The sequence below is a fragment of the Camelus ferus genome, chromosome 6, assembly GCF_009834535.1.
Source record: "Camelus ferus isolate YT-003-E chromosome 6, BCGSAC_Cfer_1.0, whole genome shotgun sequence".
Taxonomy (NCBI): domain Eukaryota; kingdom Metazoa; phylum Chordata; class Mammalia; order Artiodactyla; family Camelidae; genus Camelus; species Camelus ferus.
The window spans coordinates 27,004,450-27,025,511 of NC_045701.1; the positions used below are offsets into that span (position 1 = coordinate 27,004,450).

A 21,062-nucleotide genomic window follows, 5' to 3' on the forward strand; every position below is an offset into this window, starting at 1 on the left:
GTTGATAATAATTCATTGCTTTCTTCTTATCCTAGATTTCTTTATTCACTATGCTATGCTGTTACACGGGTAATGCCTCTATCATCTCTGCTTTCTGGATGCTCCTATGTCAATCACTCTTTTCTAAGATAGAGATTAAAATCATTATGTTTCTTTACCTTCTTTGCCATAGCTTTTTTTTTTTTTTAAGTTACTTTATCTAGGAAAACTTTGTCCTTAGTAGAAATTTCTAAGAAATTTCCATTGAACATCAGTGAGTCTTTAAAAATATGTCAAATAAGAAAATATTTTGGAAGTGCTTCCTTTACCTTCTCCATGAAAAATGATCTCTAATTATTTGGATTTTAGGTAAAAAGAATAATTATTTGCCCCATAGCTGAGAGGATGACTTCAGTATATATTTTCTAGTATGCTTTTTTTTCCCTCCTGAAATGTAGATTTTTATTCTCAGTATTTTTAGTGAATTATTCTCCTTTATGGTGATTTTCTAGGTGAAACCTAGTTAATCTGTACTTTTCAGAACATGTGGCAGGGTCACATGTTTATTTTTTAAAGTTATATTTTTTTTCTTCATTTTCAGGAAAAAGAAAAAGTAGAGGGAATATCAGTCGGTGCTATACTCTCTGATTATCAGCGTGTTCGAGTCGAAAATGTGTAAGAGAACATCAATTTGTTCTATATTTTAAAAATATATGTATTTTAAGAATGTGAATAAATAAAAAATTAATAATTGTATCCAAATAATAAGTAGATATGGTATTCTACATGCCCCATGAAATTAAATGTATTTCCCTAAGTAATTAAAGTAGCACTTTTACTTTTTTCCTATCCTTATATCCTTATATAAGAAAATTTAGTTACCTCAAGGAAAAATTATTTATAATAAAAAATTGAAACAAAGATTTTAAAAGTCAAAGTATTATTTTCAATTTTTCCTTATTTGAATCAATACACCCTTTTAATCTCTTTTAACTCATCATCATTTTTGATAAAAATCAGGAGCAAATGGAAGAATACAGTCATATTTTAAATTTAAAAAGGCATATTAAGAAACCTCCTCCTCTTTGGTTCTTAAAATTCAATTATTGGCTAAAAATATTCATACAACTGAAATATTCCTATAAAAAGCCATTCAACTTTCAAGAAATGTTTAGACTGTTGCTACTCCATTCTCCCTTACCTCCCAAGCAATGGTAGCACTAATAAAATATTGATGTATCTGCAAGTAACAAAACAGTCAATTCCTTTGATCTATTCAAAAAGCATCAGGTCAAATGATAATAATGATTATTTAATGTTGGCTTACCAAAACACCACCTGAATGAATTTAATTTTTATTTTTAATTTATTTGGATAAATAACATACTGTATAGAGACTTTACATGTAATTATATTAGCAAAAAAGAAAATAAGGTCCCCATTATTAATCTTAAGCACAACTTGACCTAGAAATAAATGATTTTGCCATTCAAAAGGATAAATGGAAATAAGATAAGGGCTGTATTTATATAATATTCATTTATATTAACTATCTCACTGACACAGAAACATTCGTATTGACTGTTTCATTAAAAACTTGCATATTAATGGACTTGAAAAGTTATTTTATTTTGTTTGTTTATATATTTTCTCTCTAACTCTACAGTGAATTTATGGCAGTTAAACATACAGAATTTTAAAAGTAAATGAAAGTAAAGCAAGGCAAAGCATAACTAAAGGGAAGGAAATATTATGATCTAATATTTAGGGAACCAGCAGAAACTCTGCAGAATGGAGAGAGGAGGTGGGTGTGGGGGAGGGGGCGAACATGTATATTTTGAAAAAGTTTTTCTTACATTCTGTCTGCCTACATTTGAGAACAAACAGCTCATCTGCAGATGGAGATAGATTACATATCCCTTCATATCCCTTAAGCCATATGTTAAAAATATTATTTTCATCAAGTTGTAAGTCATATCTTCTGCAAATTATTTTGCTTAAAAATCTATGTTTTTGAATAATTTCAAACCTACATAGTTTAATGGGTAGCTAAACTATAGGTAGGGCTGACATCTATTTATGAAAGTTTTACAGAACCAAATGAAAATGTGCTCCTGATTAGGAACGGCTTTTTATCTATGTGGAAGAAGCATCCACAGCATACTCATAGACAGAGGCAAGCTGTTTCTCATGCAGTCTGAGGTACACTTCAGCACATAATTTAAGATGCCCAGATTATGTACCATAGAGCATATCTGCACTACTTTTATCCTTGAAGATTTAAAGCAGTGTTGCTAGAAGTCCATTGGTCTACAAACTCAGTTTTGAATTAACTGATCTTCAGTTTGTAGTTTGTGTTGCGCCATTATATTTTCAAGATATAAAACTTTTGATAGATGTCACAGGCTCAAATACAACAGTGGTTTACAGAGGAGGCTTATTTTAGCCATGATATTTTGAATTGTTAAAGAATTTAAATAGGTAAAGAAGTGTGACTTAAGTCTACAAATGGTCAAAAGATCTTGGATACCAAAGCAGCAGCAAAGAACTTGCCGTATGACCAGGAAAGAATAAAAAAATTTTTCCCCCCCCAAAAAAAAAAAAAAACTTAGCTAAAAAAGGTAGAGAGACAAGTTTGTTTAGTAGGTATTAAACATTGGTGATGGGACAGCAAAAATTGTAATGCTTGTGTTACGTGGGTAGTTACAGTTTTATTATTTTTGTATTTGTTAATTTCCTCAACATTGCTTTCTATGCTCGGGACATTTTACAAAGAAAAAAGATAAAACAGTCTCTATGTTAATGAAGATTTTGATTTCTTTGAAAGGCAGGGTATATGTGGATGAAAAAAAGAATGATATTTCTAAGACCATTTGTGAGTAAATGACCAAACATGTGGTACATTTAGTAAATATTGGGATTTCTTGAGAGAAAGAGAGTTCAGTGTGGACTGGAGTAGTCAAGCAGAAAACCTTCCTGACATTAGGGATGATGAGGTTTAGAGCTAAATATATATATATATATGTATTTTTTTTAATTAAAGTATAGTCAGTTTGCAATGTTGTGTCAATTTCTGGTGTACAGCATAATGTTTCAGTCATACATATACAACATACTCGTTTTCATATTTTTTTCATTATACATTACTACAAGATATTGATATAGTTTCCTGTGCTGTGCAGTAGAAACTTGTTGTTTGCCTATTTTATATATAGTAGATAGTATCTGCAAATATCTTTTATGTGAACTCTGATCTCAGCCGCTTACTGTGTGACTTGACTCTGACTACCATTTATTGAATACCTATTTTATCCAGGCATTTAACTACATTCTTTACCTATGTTATTTTTAATTGATCAATCAATTAATCTACATTACTTTAAATCAATCAGTTATGGTCCTCCCTGAGAAAGTGACATTTAAAAGTGAGGGCAGGAAGCAAGTGAAGAAGGCAGGGAATGTGGCTGGTATGCTAGGCAGGAGCCAGCAGGCTGGAGTGGTGGGTTGGAGTGAGGAGAGAGTAGAAGGAGATGAGGTAGGAGAGCCAACCAGGGCAGGATCCCTGTAGAGCTATTTTACCAGGAGTAATGGGGAGGGTTCAGAGAACAGGAATCCCATCACCTGTTTTATGTTTTAAAAGGATCACACTGGCTACTGTACTGAAAACTGATTTTAAAAGGGCAAGAATGGAAACAGGGAAAGAAGTTAGGAAAGATAGTGGTGACTCACACCAGCAGGTTAGCAGTGGTACTTGTGAGGACTGATCATAATTATCTGCATTGTGGTAGATTTGGATGTGGAATGTGAAGAAAAGGGGGATAAAGGATGATTTTACTTTCTAATCTTTTAATCTTCTCAAGAACTTTGAAAAGAAATATTTTTGTCCCTATGTATGAACTAGGAAATTAAAGACCTAGAGCGTAGTTCTGATTTGCCAAAGTCATGCAGCTATTGAGTGTAGAAGGATGTTTCAAATCCAGGTTTGTCTGGGCTCCAAAATTGGCCATCTTTCTACAGCATCATGGTGTAGAATGTGTAGCACAATGCCTGCAGTGCATTAGGTGCTCAATATATTGTACTTTTCATTATTATTATTTTCTTTTCAGAGTCAAATTCTTTTTTTTTTTTTTGCTGTCATAATTATGTTTATTCTTAGTTGTTTTTGCTTATTTGTATTAAAATGTCTTTATCTCACATCTTTTCCTCTTTTTTAACTGAAGTATAGTTGATTTACAATATGGTATTAGTTTCAGGTGTCCAGCAAAGTGATTCAGCTATATATTGTTTCATATTATTTTCCATTATAGGTTATTTGAAGACACTGAATATAGTTCCCTATGCTATACAGTAAATCCTTGTTCCTTATCTATTTTATGATAATAGTTTATCTGTTAATCCCATACTCCTAACTTACCTCTCCCCATCTCAGGGTCAAATTCTTTAAAAAAATTTCAAAGTTAGTAGTTAAGAATAATTAATGTAACCATAGGTATTATAAATTTAATCAATATATGGTTATTTTATTAAGATAAATTCATTTGCCTGTTTTGCATATGCTGCACAATTTTGATACCCAGGGAAGTTCTAAAAACAAGAATAATCATCTATTAGCATTTGGAAGCTTTTTTTGCATAGATTTCTAAACTTAGAGTCGTACTAAAATTAATATTTTTAATCTGCCTAGAGATTTCATTTTTATCTGTTTATGCATAGCCCATGGAAATTAAATATGTTTATGTTGTATATATAAACTTCATTATGCAAAACATGTTTTTTGAAGCATTTTATATGCTAAAATCCTTGAGAGAAGCAGTATGTTTAAAATCAAAGTAATTGCTATGGATCCAAGTACAGAACATTAAAATATCATTTTTTTTTTAATAGGTGTAAAAGGCTTAATCTCCAGACTTTAGCTTACCTTTGGCAGAGAAACCAGGAAGATTTGCTCCGAGAGATGATATCATCTAATATTCAAGCAATCATCATCAAAGTAGCAGCTCTGGGTATGTAGCCAGACTTTTAAGGGAGCCGTCTGTTACCACACAGCTAATCTGAGTTCACTAATAAGCAATTTCAACAAAAAAAGAAGAATGGGTTAGAGTATAAAATTGTGGAGTCACAAGTTGAAGAAACTGAGTAAGGGGAAATTTTAAAATGGGCATTTGACCATTTACCAAAGTGATAAGTAGTGAGCTTCTTCATTTTTTTTTTTTTTTAATATATAACTACCTCTAAAACTGGTATTATATTATGGTCCTTCAATTTGAGTTCCTTTTCTGAGTTATGAAACTTAGGTTCATAGAAAACAGAAATATAGTTTGGGTTTTTTTAAGCTTTTAAAACCTCTATTTTAAGCTTTTTAAAACACGTGATATTTTCCTTGTATTTTTTAATGTATTTTGAATAAAGCAAAAATGGAATGATTGGCTTTGTGGTATCAGAAATGAGCAGGGTAGTGGGTTTTGTTGAGGATGGCAAGAAAATCATATTTGAAGAAATATCATTTGATCAGTTAGCATAGAGATAACAGGCAAGTGGTAATCTGATTCAAATATGGATATTACATTCGAACACGTTTAATTTGTTGTGTTGAATTTTTTCGAGAAACTGTGGGGTTTGAGCCCAATTCATTTATTTCATGAACCTATTACAGTAAATGCCCGGGAGCCTCGGGGTTCTCAAAGCCTAATTCATGTACCTCATTTGAGAGTGTTTGCCTTGCTGATCTCTGAAATAACAAGGTCTCATGCTGTGGAAGGTTTTACAGATAAACTCACTTTGCAAACAGCATTAAAAGGAAGATTCCGTATTTCTTCTTGGTAAACACCAAGCTTATTCTCTTCTTGTGGAAGTCGAGGTGGTGTCTTTAGTGGAAAGCCTGATTTAGAGAACATGCAGTTGATCTCCTTAGCTGTTAAAAAGAAAAAGATTGAGGTGGTGGTGTGTTCTCATTTTTGAGAAAGGTTGCTCAGCAGTTCCTAAGATTGAATTTGTCACTATAGATATATTTGTCATATGAGTTTCTATATGAATGTATAGAGCAATGCTAATATCTCCTGAGTCAATACTTGCCCTCCTGAAGGTAACAGCTCTTCTGACACTTAATACTGTAGATTCTTTTACCTGTTTTTGAGTTTTATATCATTGTGTCATACAATGTGTGCTCTGTTGTGTCTGGCTTCTTTGGCTCAACATTATGCTTGTAAGATTCATCCACCTTATTAAATAAAGCAATAGTTTGTTCATTTCTCATTATAGTATAGTTCCAGTGTAGGAATAAACCACAATTTAATTGTTATTTATCAATGATGGCATGTAGGTAGTTTCTAGTTTGGAATCATTATAAATAGTACTGTTATGAACTATAGTGTCATCTTGTACATTTTCTGCCCCAGACCTAGAACATCCATTTCTTCAAGAAGCCTTGGTTTCTTTTGATGGAAATGATATATGTGTATGTGTGTATGTATATATATAAAACCTCATAAGTTCATGGTATTTTGAAATTACATTCAGGACTATTTAAGGACTATAATAATTCTGCCTCCCATCTGTGAAAAATCTTTCTGTCTTCCACAGTGAAAAATGTTTCTTGATTCTCAAGGTCATAGATGTTATTGATTAGAAAATCCCATAATTACTGGGAACAAAAAGACCAAGTAGCAGATCTGTAATCCATTCTTTCTAGTAACTGGGATAAGTCCCCTGGGAAAAAAGAAGGAAGAACCCATATAATCTCCTTATAAATATTAATTATAGGCTTCATGGCAAAAATAAACAAACAAAACAAAAATCACTAATGATACTTAATAGTAGGGAGGAGTCCTTATCTTCGAACTGCCATTAGCAGGATGTTTCTGGTTGCTATGATGGATTTTGGTAAAGAAACCTGGAATCTTTGGGTTTGAGAACATGGTTCCCTGGAACTTGTCATGTAAGGTATGTAACTATCTGAATATGAAATTGAAATGTTTTATGACTGAGGCAGCTGTTTTCTGTGTAAGTGATGTAAACTACATGTATTGCTTAGAGACCTTACATGTTAACCTGGTTCACAGCATGTTCAATGTTGACCAGAAAAAATCTGGAGGTCTATACCAATAGTCCTGGCTCTGTCCCTGCTTCACCTGGCCATTTGATTGCTTGTATACTTGAAATTATTAGTAAAGCCTGATGCTAGGTGAGACCTATGCTTTGTATGAATTTGATTTGACAGTCCAGTCTTTTGTTATTACAAATTGGCCTAGTCAGTGGGATTTTGTTTTTCAAACCCACAGATACATAAGACACCTTTTGGCAAGAAAAAAGAGGATAGAAAATAATGGCAGAAGACTTAACTATTATTAGCAGCCCTGGTAAAACAGAAAAGTTTAAAAACAACAACAAAAAGAAATGGTAGTTGAATAAAAAGCTTGAGACCATATTTACCCATCACTGGAAAATCTTCTACTTCTTGAAAGATACATTTGCTTGAAAAGTAACTAAATTGATCAGTAGGAATACCGTACAGATATTTGAAGACCAAAGTCAGGTGACTACTCAATGCTAAGAGTATTCTGTTTACGTGTTAGGGCTTATAGAAAATACTAGAAGCCTGAATAGTAATTATTGACAGGGATTGTTAGAATTAACAGTCAGGAGGCCATATCATTCTTCTAGACATTGTTGAATGTGAAGGATTATTTAGGTTGAGCAAATGGATGGTGTAACAGTCTATTCTGTATGCTTCTGAATGGTGTGACAACTAACCTGCTATAGTGCATTATTTGGGATTTGGCAATTTACTCTGAGAGGACTAAGTGTCTCACTCCTTCCCTGAATCACAAATGGAATACTCCTTCCAATGCAATATGGAAATGGTTCAACTTACAGTCAACCCTAGACTGGCTTTATTATGACCAGAGGGAGACATATAATTTGATGTCATTGGCGCAAATGATGATGTTACAGGAATAGGTCATGAAAACCTTGCTCTTGGGAAGCCAAGAGACTATTCAGTGGGGAGTGACAAATCTGCTGGCTCAGTTACCATGCATAGGGCTGCATAGTGAGAAAACTTACAAGCTATCCAAAAGAAAGGCGGCAAGAAAAGAGAGAAATGAAAAGATAAAGAGAGCAAATAACTGGCTCAACCAGGTGGAATAGTTTAGATGACTTCTGAAAATTGGGATGACAAAATAGGAAATTGGTAGAATCTCCACTAAGGATTTAATAAAGCACTATTAAGTTTCAGGAGATGGGAGAAACATTTTGGCACCACCTTTTAACTTGCTTCCACTAATTCATTCTATCTATTTCAACCTGGAGGAATTCACCCAATTATGAAGATCATGATTTACTATGGAAATAAACCAGGGGGGGGGGGCTGGATTTATTCTCTCAGTTAAGCCATAGATCTGAAAAATACTGAGAAATCAGATTTGTTTGCCCAAATCCCCAACAGGGAATCTTACGCCATGTATATGGATGGGGTGGAATACAGATCTTCTTAGGATTGTTAGATACTGGGCTCAGTATCCTAGGTAATCCCTATGAAAGGTAGGAATTGTACACTGAAAGTCTCAGAGAGTGAAATTTGTGGTATATAAGGATGCTGTAGAAGAGAAAACCAAATTAGACTAATGTTAAGATTTGGGAAATATAACTGTTGACCTTCTTTTATGGTCATTTCACCTTTACCTGAATGCATAGTTAGTCTGGTTATTATGTGTGAACAGTGTATGTTGCTTTTATCTTGTTGGATTATGATGGCTAATTCAAATATTATAGTGGCATTATAGCAAATGTGTATTGGGTTCCAGTCCCTGAGAATGGAACATCATACATGAATGGACTCTGAAATTGAAATTGTAAAGTAGGTGTTGGTCAGGGCTATAATGGCATACTAGTCCCTCAGACCCTTCTCCTCAGCTAGCTGCCTGGAGGTAATTTCTACACTGCAGCGCAGTGGAAAAGAACCCAAAGAGAGCTCAGGTAGTTTCACTGAATTTAGGAGACAGAGCTCAGAATTCAGAGAGGCTAAGGGCTGAGATTTTGTAAGACAATACCAGACAGAAGGGATCTTCCTGGAGAGAAAGCTCTGTGGACCTACAGAAAGATCCCCTCCGGTCCTTGGCTGAGTATGAACCTGTGAACGTGTGAAAAGGAACTGCCTCTGGTTGAAGAAGGAATCGTCAAAAGCAGTTCATATAAGGGGAATATCCATCTTGCCACCAGTGGAAAGACCTCATCATGTATATGATACCAGGTAGAATCCTCAAACATATATCACCTTAGTAGTAATGAGCGTTAGATTAAAAGCTGCTATGAATCTGATCTAGCAAAATTTAAAAGCAAGCCTCAAAAGAATCAAACTGATTTCAAATAAATTAACCCATACCAGAACAAAATCCAAAACGATTTAAAGGAATACAATAAAATCCAACACATAATAATATAAAATTCATAATGCCTTACGTCTAAGTTACCAGGCATGCAAAGAAGCAAGAAAATTTGATTAATCCCAAGAAAATGAATCAAAGTAGACCCAGATTTGTAATTAGCAGGCAAGGAAGTTGAAACAGCTCTTATAATATGATCATTATGCCCAAGAAACTAGAAGAAAACATGATTATGATAAGGAAAGAAAGAAGAAATATGAAAAGGCCCAAACAGAACTTCAAAAATACTTTATCTGAAAGGAACAATACACAGCAATTAGACATTGCAGAAAAGACGAGTGAATTTGAAGACAAATAGTAACTGTCAAAAATGAAGCACAGAGGAAAAAAAGGGACTGAAAATAATTATCATGGAATCAGTCAGCTATGGGACCATAACAAGCAGACTAACCTAGGTGCAGAGTCCCAGGAAAGGGGATGGGGAGAACAGTTGAAGAAATAATGGGCAAAAGATTTTTCTAATTTGATGAAAACTATCAATGTACAGATCCAAAATTTCAATGAACCCCAAGCAGAAGAATCATGAGGAAAATCACAAGGCACATTATAATCAAATTTCTGAAAACCAGGGGCAAAGAGAAAATCTTAAAAGTGGCCAATGTGAAAAATTAATTCTACACAGAAAGCAAAGATAAAAGAATCAACAGCCTTTGCTTCAGAGGCTGTCCAAAATGGAATTTGATGAATTTGTCTTTAAAGTACTGAAAATCAGTGAAAGTCCCCAAGAATTTTATACCCAGTAGAAGTAAATTTCAAAATGAAGATCATACAAAGACATTTTCAGCTGTACAAAAGTTGAGGGATTCATCACTTGCAGATCTGCATTTCAAGTAATATTAAAGGACACCTTTTGGACAGAAGGAAATTAATGAAATTTGAAGGGGATAAAGAGCAATGAAATAATAGAGTAGATAAACTTTAGATCTATTCTAACTTTTTGAATCCCTTTAAGAGATAAACTAGGTTATTTAAAGCAAAAAGAGACAGTGAGTTGTGGGGTTTATATGGGAAGTAAATATATAATTATAGTATCGCAAATAGCATAAAAGGGAAAGTACAATGAAATGAAAGTTGCTCAATGTGTAAGATTCTTAAATTTTACATGATGATATAATACTATTTGTTGGTAGACTGATAACTTATAGATGTAAAATGTAAACCATAAAAAACTACTAAAAAATAAAACAGGTGTGTAGGTAATAGGCCAATAGTGGAGAGTAAATTGAATATTGTAAAATAATCCAAAAGAAGGCAAGAAAGGGAAAAAACAAACAGAACAGATGAGACAAATAGAAAATAAAAAGTAAGTTGGTAGATTTAAACCTAATCATTCCAATGATTACATTAAATGTAAATTATCTTAACACCTCCAATTAAAAAGGAGGGGTTTGCAGATGGAATTCAAATAACAAAAATGAAGGCCCAACTATATGCTGTCTATAAGAAACTTGCCTTAATTATAAAGACAGATATTGTAAAAGTGAAAGGATGGAAAAAGATATCCCATGGTAACACGAACTCAAAGAAAGCTGAGATGGTTATATTACTGTCAGACAAAGTAGTCTTTAGAACAAAGAATATTATTGGGAATGAAGAAGGACATTTCCTAATGATAAAGGGGTCAATTTATCAAGAGAGCATAGCACAACATGAAACTGACATAAGGAGAAATGGATAAATCTATAATTATACATGGAGCTTTCAACATTTTTTTTCAGTAATAGATAAACCAAGTAGACAGAAAATTATTAAGGATATAGAATGTTTGAACAACACTACCAAACAATTTAATCTTCTTGCGTCTTACAAAACACTTTATCCATTAACAGCAAACTGCACATTCAAGTGCACATGGACCACTTATCAAGATAAGCCATATTGTATATAATAAAAGAAATCTCAGAATATGTAATCATACTGAGATCAGGCAAAGTGTGTTTTTTGACTATACAAAAATTAACAGATACATCTGGAAATTTTCCTGCATTTTGACATTAACCAATATACTTTTATTTTATTTTTTATTTTTAATATATTTTTATTGAAATATTGTCAGTTTACAATGTTGTGTCAGTTTCTGGTGTACAGCACAATATTTAAGTCATACATAATGTACATACGTACATTAGTTTTCATATTCTTTTTAACCATAAGTTACTGCAAGATACTGAATTTTGTTCCCTGTGCTGTGCAGTATAAACTTGTTGTTTATCTATTTTATATATAGTAGTTAGTATCTGCAAATCTCGAATTCCCAACCAGTATACTTCGAAATAACCCACCAGTCAAAGAAGAAGGTATTTGAATTGAATGAAACTAAGACTGTAACACTTCACAACTATGGGATACAAGTAAAGCTCCATATTATAGAATTCAATTTATATGACATTTTAAAAATAAAGTAATATACAGACACACGGTAAATAACTGGTTGCCAGATGCTGGGAGTTGGGGGAAGGATTGACTGCAAAGCAGGAAAAGAATAGCCTGCAACTTCTCTCATGAACTTTTGAGTGGTAGAAATGTTCTGTATCATTCTGATAGTGGTTATATGTCTGTATGTATTCACTGAAACTTAAAATTGGTGAATTTTATTGTAAAACTAATTTTAAAAATGCAAATAAGCATGGCAGTGAATAAAATTTCCAAGACAAGTAGTAGCATGTTAGCTGGCCAATGGATTATATTGGACCTTTACCAGAAGCCCCAAGAGACTACAAACGAGGATTAACTAGGATGGTGCCTATTCTATGCTAAGCTTTATTTAACTTGTTAAGGAAGCAACACTGGGAAGTACAGTTAAAGGCTGGAGCAGCCAATTCCCCATCCTTTTGTCCCTTCAGTATTTTCTGACCATTGTGTAAAGTTCACTGCTATAAATACACAGAAATGGACAAGAAAAATCTCATGGACCTACTACATTTGTTAACATGCTTAGAGCAGAGAGTCATTGAAAATTGGGATGGGGAATTGATGCACTAGTTAATTAAGATGGCAGGTAAGAAAAAAAGATGTAATGGTTAGCTTAATTAAATTATTTTGTGCTAATATTGGCTATGAAAGGAAGTAATGCCAAGACACTACTAGAAAGGCTTCTAGGACCAGGAGGTTGGAATGAGTTGATGTGGGAACGATGCAAATACACAACTATGTATTTTTCCTATTTCACAAAATTTTTCTTTTGTTTTGCCTGATCTGTTGGTCCCAGGCCTGAGTTTAAAGTTACATGTACCAAAAGAAAGTGGTATCAGTGCACAAAACACAATAGCAGTACCACTACATTTGACAGTGAATTTTCTTAAACTCCTAGGGATATGTTATAGCTTCACCCATGCAGATAAATTAAGGCCTACTGTAAACACAGGGCCATGTGTCCTGTGATTCTTTATTTGTCAAATCCTGGAATATCAGCCTGGGAGTGAGTCCAAGAAGTGTTAACAAGGCTGCTGTTTTTACTGCCCTCGTGGGTTTATAGTACGTCTGCTGAGCCAGAAAGGCCAATCATAGGGGAAAGGGGATGGGTCAAAAGAGGTAATAAATGGAAATGGAGGGAATCAGAGGAGATGGAAAAGTACTTATAAGTAGATTACAGTTCTATGGAGGGGTGTGATCATGTGTCCGTGCCAGAGCCTCTGGGTTAGAGAATAATACTCTTAGGCATCATTCTCAAATCTGATGTTGACCACTTAACTGATGGTGAGAGAAAACTCTGGACCTCTTTTCTGCAGAGAAGGGAAGTTGCTGATATATGAGCTCTATCTGAAAATTTTACCTGGATGAGTTGAAGCAACAAAATGACAGAGTACCTACCAACTGATGATCCAGTGTGGGAGCAGTTTACTACACTTACCACTCAGTTATTGGTTTATTGTCTGTAGTTACTGTTCTGATCATTTTCCTGATGACTTGGCTATTAGTAATGAATTATGTAGGTGAAGGATTCTGAACAGTAGGGCTTTTTCACTCTTTGTGGCATAAAGCAAAACAATATGTTACTAAGACATCTACCTAGGTATAATGGAAAGCAGATTTTTACCGCCTGTCATAGCTTGATCAGTCAGTCCTTCAGTATAGAATATGTGAATATAATGGACTTCATTGAAAGAAATTGGAACACCATCCTTGAGAGAGATGGATTTAGTAGATATAATGAACTGATACTACTGATGACTCTTCTCTGGAGTTATGCACAGTGCACTTATGAAAAACCTATGACACTCAGGCAGATCTGTATTTATTATGATATACCAACTGATAATCTCAAGGGACTTACTTTTGTATGCAAACCATTTTCCTAAATTGCACAGATGTCACTAATGTACCATGGTAGTAACACATACTGTGGCTTGAGTCCTATTGTCTCTGCTATGCCAGTATTCTATAGGGCATTTTAGTCCTTGTCTTGGGGTACTACATCATACCAAAATACGTAATGTTCCTGAAAGCTCATCATGATGAAAAGGACTTGCTAGTCCAAATATAGACACTAGAGGGAGATCTTTTCCAGGAGACTGGCTACATCTAGAAATGGCTCTGGAGGGATAACAAAGCTTTAAATGGCTACCCTAATAGAATATATACTTTCTTGGAACATCGTTATCAGTCAACAGTGTAGGAGGAAGGCCTGAATACTTACCCAGGAAAGGCTATTTAATATTCTAATCATTGTGGAAGTTCCTGTTTTTAGAGATCAATGACCAGGAGTGTCAGAAACCAAGCTAAGGTTGTCAATTTATGGGAATACTACCATTGCCTAGATTATGGTAGGACATTACTGGACAGTGTGACCTTTATATTTGTTTTCTAATGGCCCAGGTACCACAGATATATAGGGGATTAATCTTTCCATGGTACATTGGTTGAGATTGAACAGATATAGGAATAACAACTGTGTTGACCTGAAGAGAGCATGTTGCATAGTGACATCTGGAAGCCAATGAGTGTTAAAACCTATACTATGATATCTGGGATATAATTAAATCTTCAGATGAGATGGAATCCACAACCTGACTGAGCAGTGATCGCTGGTCACTACCCCAGTCACTGTGAATGTGAATGTAGGTGAGAAAAGCTGTTTTTGTTGAGAAGAAATGGAGAATGGTGCTGTAATTCTAATTGACCCTTTATGCCAGCCTGGGCCAGGGCATAACCAATGTGACAAGGAGGGACCTGGAAAGCTGTTCTGATGGTGCTGGACCTTTCCCTGATTTGCTGTGCTGTTCATTTCTATTTAAATTATTAGCAAAGATTGATACTGAATAAAGTCTCGGATATGTTTGAATCTGATTTGACAATCCAGTCTTTTGATTTAACTCAGTTTCTCATTTATTTTGTATGACATTACGTACATAAGATTGTAAAGAAAATATGCTTATGTTTCTGCACAATTAGGGCTTTCTGAGCAAATTTTACAGAAACTTGGGACCTAGGCTGAAAGACAAGCATTAGACTTTAATGTATGATGGAATAGACAGAGAGGACTCCAGAGAGATTTACTTCTATGGAGGTCTGTGTTTATGTTTCAAGGGTGGGGGATGAGACCAGGACCTTGGAGACATCTCCTGGGTTGTAAAGCTGGAGACACTAGTTTTATTCCTCCCTAGAGAGATTTTTTTTTTTTTAACATTCCAAAATGTGAAGACACAAGTCTTTGCCTTTACTTTTACAAAGAAACTCTCAGAAAGGGAAGGGAAACAACTGTTTCTTTTTTTCCTGAGTAAATATGCCATTTTATTTTGGGGAGACTCCTTACCTACAGTGGATACAGTTACTGGAGAGATTATATCTCATTCTCATCTTATCCCAGGAGCAATGAGATATGATCTAGGATAAGAGCTGGGGCAGAAAAGAACCAAAAAAGTAACATCTACTTACTGTACGTAAGTAGTAATGATAATCCGTTCTGCTCCAGGAAACTCTTAATCTTTCCATGGTACATTGGTTAAGATTGGCATTCAGCATATTAATAAATATAGATGTTAAAAATTTAGCTGTGTATGAAACAGTCTCAGAATAACAATGCTAATACCACACCAATGTGATTGTTGTGAACCATTAAAAATAATTTTTACATGTTCTTTCTGAATTTCACTTCCCATTTTTAAGAGTTCTATATGTTTTGTCTGAGCATATAACTATTATTTACTGTATGCTATTTTTTAACAGTTTTATGGAGGTATAATTAACATGCTATGCAATTCACCCATTTAAAATGTACCATTCAATGTTTTTTAGTATATTAGCAGAGTTTTGCAACCATCATCATAATCAAATTTTAGGACATTTTTGTATCCCCGTACCTATACCCATAGCAGACATTCCCCATCTCCCCTTAACCTAAGCCCCACAAAACTACTTTGCATCTTTATATCTTTATATACTCACTATTCTGGATATTTCATATGAGTGGAATCCTACAATATGTGGTCCTGTGACTGGCTTCTTTCACTTGGAATAGTGTTTTCAAGGTTTATCTATATGATAGCCTGGATCAGTATTTGGTTTCTTTTTATTACCATATAACATTCCACAATGAATTGTCCTTTTTTAAATTGCTTGATTCAGTTTGCTGGTACTCTGTTTAGGAACTTTACGTATATGTTCATAAAAGGGATTGACCCATAATTTCCTTTCCTAGTTATAACAGATGTGGGTAATAAGTTTACCCTGGCCTCATAAAGCTTAGAAGTGTTTCTTCTTTTTCTGTTGTCTGAAAGATTTTCTGTAAGGTTGGTATTAATTCCTTCTTCAGTGTTTTGAAGAAGGAATTATTATTATTGCTTAAGCCATCTGGACATGGAGATTTCTTCTGGGGAGGATTTTCAATTAGTGATTCCATTGCTTTGTTAGATTAAGACTATTTGGATTTTCTATTTCTTATTTCAGTTTGATAAATGTGTGTTTTTCTCTGAATTTACCCAAGGTTTTGAAAATTATAGGTGTAAAGTAGTTCCTAATGTCTTCTTACTGTCTTTTTATCATCTATAGGATTAGTAGTGATTTTTTTTTAAATTCCAATTGGTTATTTGTTGTTCTCTTGATCTTTATCAGTCTTGTAGGGGTTTATTGATTTTATTAGTCTTTTCATTTTGTTGATTTTCTAAATTATATGTTGGTCTTCTGTTTCTATTAATTTCTGTTGCTATCTTTATTAATCCTTCCATTATACTTTCTTTGGGTTTAATTTGCTGTTCATCATTTTTATTTTTTTAATTGAGATGTGATTAACATATAATGTCATGTTAGTTTCAGGTGTACAATATAATGATTCAATATTTGCGAACATTGTGTTTTCCAATTTCTTAATACATACGTATACACTGTTTCACCCTTGTTTTCTAATACATATTTTTATGCTATGATTTTTCCTAAATTGCTGCTGTAGTTGTATTTTCATTACCAGTTAGTTCAAAATGCTTTCTTTTTAAAGTTCTTCTCTAAGTCGTGGTTATTTAGAAATGTGTTGCTTAGTTTCAAGCATTGCTTAATTCTCAAACATGATGGTTTTTTATTTATCTTTGTATTATTAATTTCTGGCTCAATCACATTTTGCTCAGATAATACACTCAGGATTATATTCTTTTTTTTGAAAATTTGAGGGAATGCTTTATAACCTGGTATATGGTGTAATCAATGTTATTTTTAAATTTTTCTTCTTCTTTTATCCATTTGACGTTATCTATTTTTTCATGATTTTTTTTCTTTATTTGCTCCCTTTTGCTGTGTGGAATATTTTAATGTTCTCTGTTGTTATGCATCCTATTGGTAATTAGTTTTAATCTTTTCAAAAGTATTCTTCAACTTATAATTTTTAAAATATCAATATAAAAAATGCAATAACGTCTTTTCAGTCTTTCCTATCAATATAGAAATTTAAGGGGCCAGGCCCATAGACAGGTCAGAAACAGTCCTGTTCAGGATCCTTATATCCCAGTAATATGAAAGATTGACCTTTGATTCAAACTGGATTGCTGTATTTTTATAGAAACATGTTTAACATGTTGGGCCTCATATGTACTTGTTTATAAGCTGGTAATAAAGACTAATAGAAACATTTTCAGTGCAAGATGCTCTGGTATCCGGACAGTTAATTTCTGTATTATACAGGACAGCCTGATGCAATACACTTGGAAATGTCACAGACAGGGAAAGACATTGCTACTCCTCTTCTTTTTTCCCCTCTATAGACACATATATCAGGGACCCAGGTCAAGTTTCTGGAACAACGGTTTTCAACCTCAACTGCACATCAGAGTCACCTGTTGAGCTTTTAGAAATCCCTGTGCCCAAGCTTCACCCCAGAGTAATTAAATCAGAATATCAAGAGATGGAACCAAGGTACACATATGTTTTTAGAGCTCCCCAGATAATTCCAATATGAAGCCAAGGTGGGGAGCTATTGGTCTAGTAAAAAGATTGTCAGATTGTTACTTATAGGCCAAATCTGGCTCCACCTTAATATTTAAATACAGTGTTATTAGAAGCTAGCTCATTGTTTACATGTTGTCTGTGGCTGCTTTCTGGTTACAATGGAAGAGGTGAGTAATTGCAAAAGAGGCTATATGGCCTCCAAAAACCTAAAATATTTACTGTCCGGTTTCCTATGGAAAGTGCTTGCCAGTTCTAGTCTAGAGAGACCTGGTGGGCTTCACGCTAGTCCAACAGTTTCATTGGTAGCTTGGTGACTTTGAGGGGATTTAAGATCTAGAATCTTGCCTTTCTGCATGGGGGAGTGCCACTGATTCCCTGAGTTGAAAAGCTGTCTTTATATAGTTCTTATTTATTCTAATTTAAAGGAATTCGAATCCTTTTCCTGTATCTTTTAGTGTATATGTCAGTTACTATCATCCTTTATTTTTTCTAATCCATTTCTTCCTCATTTTCTAGTTCCTGAGGTTTGAATCCATATTATTGTTGTTACTATTACTAATTATTGCTTTATATATATATATATAATATATATAATGTTATATATGTGTTGCTTCTCTTTCAAAAATGAACTTGACATTTGCATCTAACAATCTGATTTACAAAACTTCTTTGACACAATTATATATCTGATTGGCTTTGGTTCTTGACACCAATTATTTTATGTTACAACCTCTCTATTCTTGACTGCTTTTTTTTTTCTTAATTTATTCAGGTGGAATATGTCTTTAATACTTGTCTCAGGAATTGTATGTATTTCAAAAAAAAATTCTTTTTCCTTGAGCTCAGATTGTCTTTCTTTTGCCTTAATGTATGAAAGCCAGCACATGTTTATGGATTATCTGAGTTTTCTCCATTTGTAAGTAACTAGCTTGATTGTTTGGTTTTCTCACATATTTCATTTGCCATTTCAACCTCCTGTTATACAAAAGAGAAACTTAGGTGTTGGATGGCTGTCCTGCAGCATAAATCCAGTAGATCTCTCTTTCTTATTTCTGTCTCTAAAAATCACTGGAAGTTTTCCGTGCAGCAGATGGAATATAGGCAAGACAATTAAAGCCTCTGGTTTTCAGCTAGGAGATGTATTTTTCTCTTTCTCTCTTTTTTTTTTTTTTTTTTTGACAAGTTCAGAAAAGTCAGTTGTCTAAAGAGCAGTTAAATCTTGGGGCTTTTTCGTTTCCTATGCTGTACTTGTTAATCTCACATTTTCATTTGCTTTGTTAAGGATATTTCAGATCAGATATAATTATATGCTTTGGGACACTGTATCACGGTTTCAAAATAACAATGTTTTTAAGTGACCCAAATGTTTAATTTGAAAGATAAAAGATACAAATTCATAATTGACATTGATGATGACTTACACAATTTTTCTAGGAGGAAATGTTTGTATTAAGCAGCTAGAAACATAATTATAATTATGTTGCAAAAACCTATCTTTATAGGGTCTTAAAGACCAAATACTACAAATAGTTTTAGATAGTAATTAGATTGAAAATCACTGATTTTATTTCATTTTATTTTTTGGCTACCAGATAAAGAAAGATCTTATAAATTTCTCACCTGCCTTAGGCAGGAGTAATTAGATATAAGCAGATTTAATGGAGCCTGTGTGCTCTGAGGCCATTCAGCTGTGCTTCAATAATTGTATTTTTTTAAGTATGAAGGTGGTTTAACATATCAAGCAGCAAAGATTAGTTAAAGTACAGGTTGTTTATTTGTCTTTTAGGTAAATAACCATATATACTTTATAAACCAAGTAGCAAGGAATGCATTAACAATAATAGACCCTAGTGAGGAGAAAGTGGCTGATGATATGCAATTATACTGTGTCCCTAATTCACTATCATTAGCATGACTTTAGACTACTCCCATCCTTTGTTCTCCTTTATTCCATATACTTTTACTGTAAAAGTTCAAAGTTCACTTAAACAACATGTATTTGAACAAGTAAATATTATATTTTGATAATTTCTTTTCCAATTCAATCTTTACAAATTGAAAAGGTTTAACATTGTCTCAAGACCCAGATCCACATAACAAAGTAATCCTTTCCTCTCTTTTTTCACTGAAGTCTAGATTTAGCTTTTCTGTCCATAATCTCCTGGGATGTAGCTCCCATTTAATCACTGTTTTGATTTTGCCACTCTTAACTCATAAAAACTACACACCAATATTCAGTTAAGAAAAAATAGCATCACCAAAATATTACTCATATTGGGGATGAATTTTTTTTCCATTACAGACATCTTTTCAGTATTGAATTCTGTTGATATTTAAAATATGATTTAACTTACTTATAGTTTTCCAAAGACACAGCTCTTGTGTAAAGACACCAGGTTTTGTGTGTGTGTAAGAATGTGTCTGTAAGTAATAAAACAAATGACTTAATAATTAAATTCATATTCAGTTAAACAAATAAACCAAATATGAAGTTGATAATAGGCCAGTGTCAACATACCCGTGTTGATTTTTCACATCATTCTTAATTTATCCTTCCTTTTTACTCTTTAAAGCAATTATTTGAAAAACACTCGAAAGGTAGGCTGACTAAACTTGCAAATAATACACAAGTTTTATATTTTGAACGATAGAATCAGAACACTGACTTATATTAACTGGCTGGGACTAGAGATTAAATCTGACCAGGGAAAATGTAATAGAGGTAAATATAAAGTGTTTTGAATGTTAATCCCTAAAATCAGTTTCAAAAGATAGAACGGGTAAGATATTGCTTAACACTGGGACTTGAGAGAAAAAATGAGGTTTTGTGGCATTACACTTGTGTGGGTCGGTGGTACACTGAGGCTGCTGAAGTAGCTAAGGAGATCTGAGGACAGAGTCAGTGTGGAATATTGTCTTTGTTGTAGCACCTTCATTTAAGAAGGTCACAGCGATAGTAAAGTAAGAAAAAGGCAGGATAAATAAACGGATCTCCAGTCTATGCAAAAGGTATTCTAAGAAAAACCCTGAAAATATAAAAGATACTGGATTTGCAGCAGATGTCTCCAGAAAGTGTTAATAAGAAAAATTTAAATTTTCTTTTTATGTTTCCTATATTCCCCTTAAGGAACAGAAATTACTTTTTTAAACAGGGGGAAAGATTGCATTCAAATGGGACATACAAACAACCATAATTCAGTGAGTGGAGAGTGACCAGAACACTGAAAGGACCAGAAATGGTGCCATAGGAGGACTATCTAAAGGAGCTGTGTA

At 33.7% G+C, this 21,062-nt stretch overlaps 1 protein-coding gene across 4 annotated transcripts in view; it reads left to right on the forward strand.

Moving 5' to 3' along the window:
- Positions 1-21,062, forward strand: part of DPH6 (diphthamine biosynthesis 6) — a 190,086-nt gene that overhangs the window by 83,440 nt on the left and 85,584 nt on the right. For all 4 annotated transcript variants that reach the window (XR_004320524.1, XR_004320523.1, XM_032481551.1 and 1 more), the window contains exons 4-5: positions 581-654; positions 4,864-4,982. Coding sequence is in view for 2 of the 4 variants with exons in the window: in XM_032481551.1 (XP_032337442.1) it covers positions 581-654; positions 4,864-4,982 (193 nt within the window). In the remaining 2 variants the exon portion in view is untranslated. The remainder of the gene's footprint in view (positions 1-580; positions 655-4,863; positions 4,983-21,062) is intronic.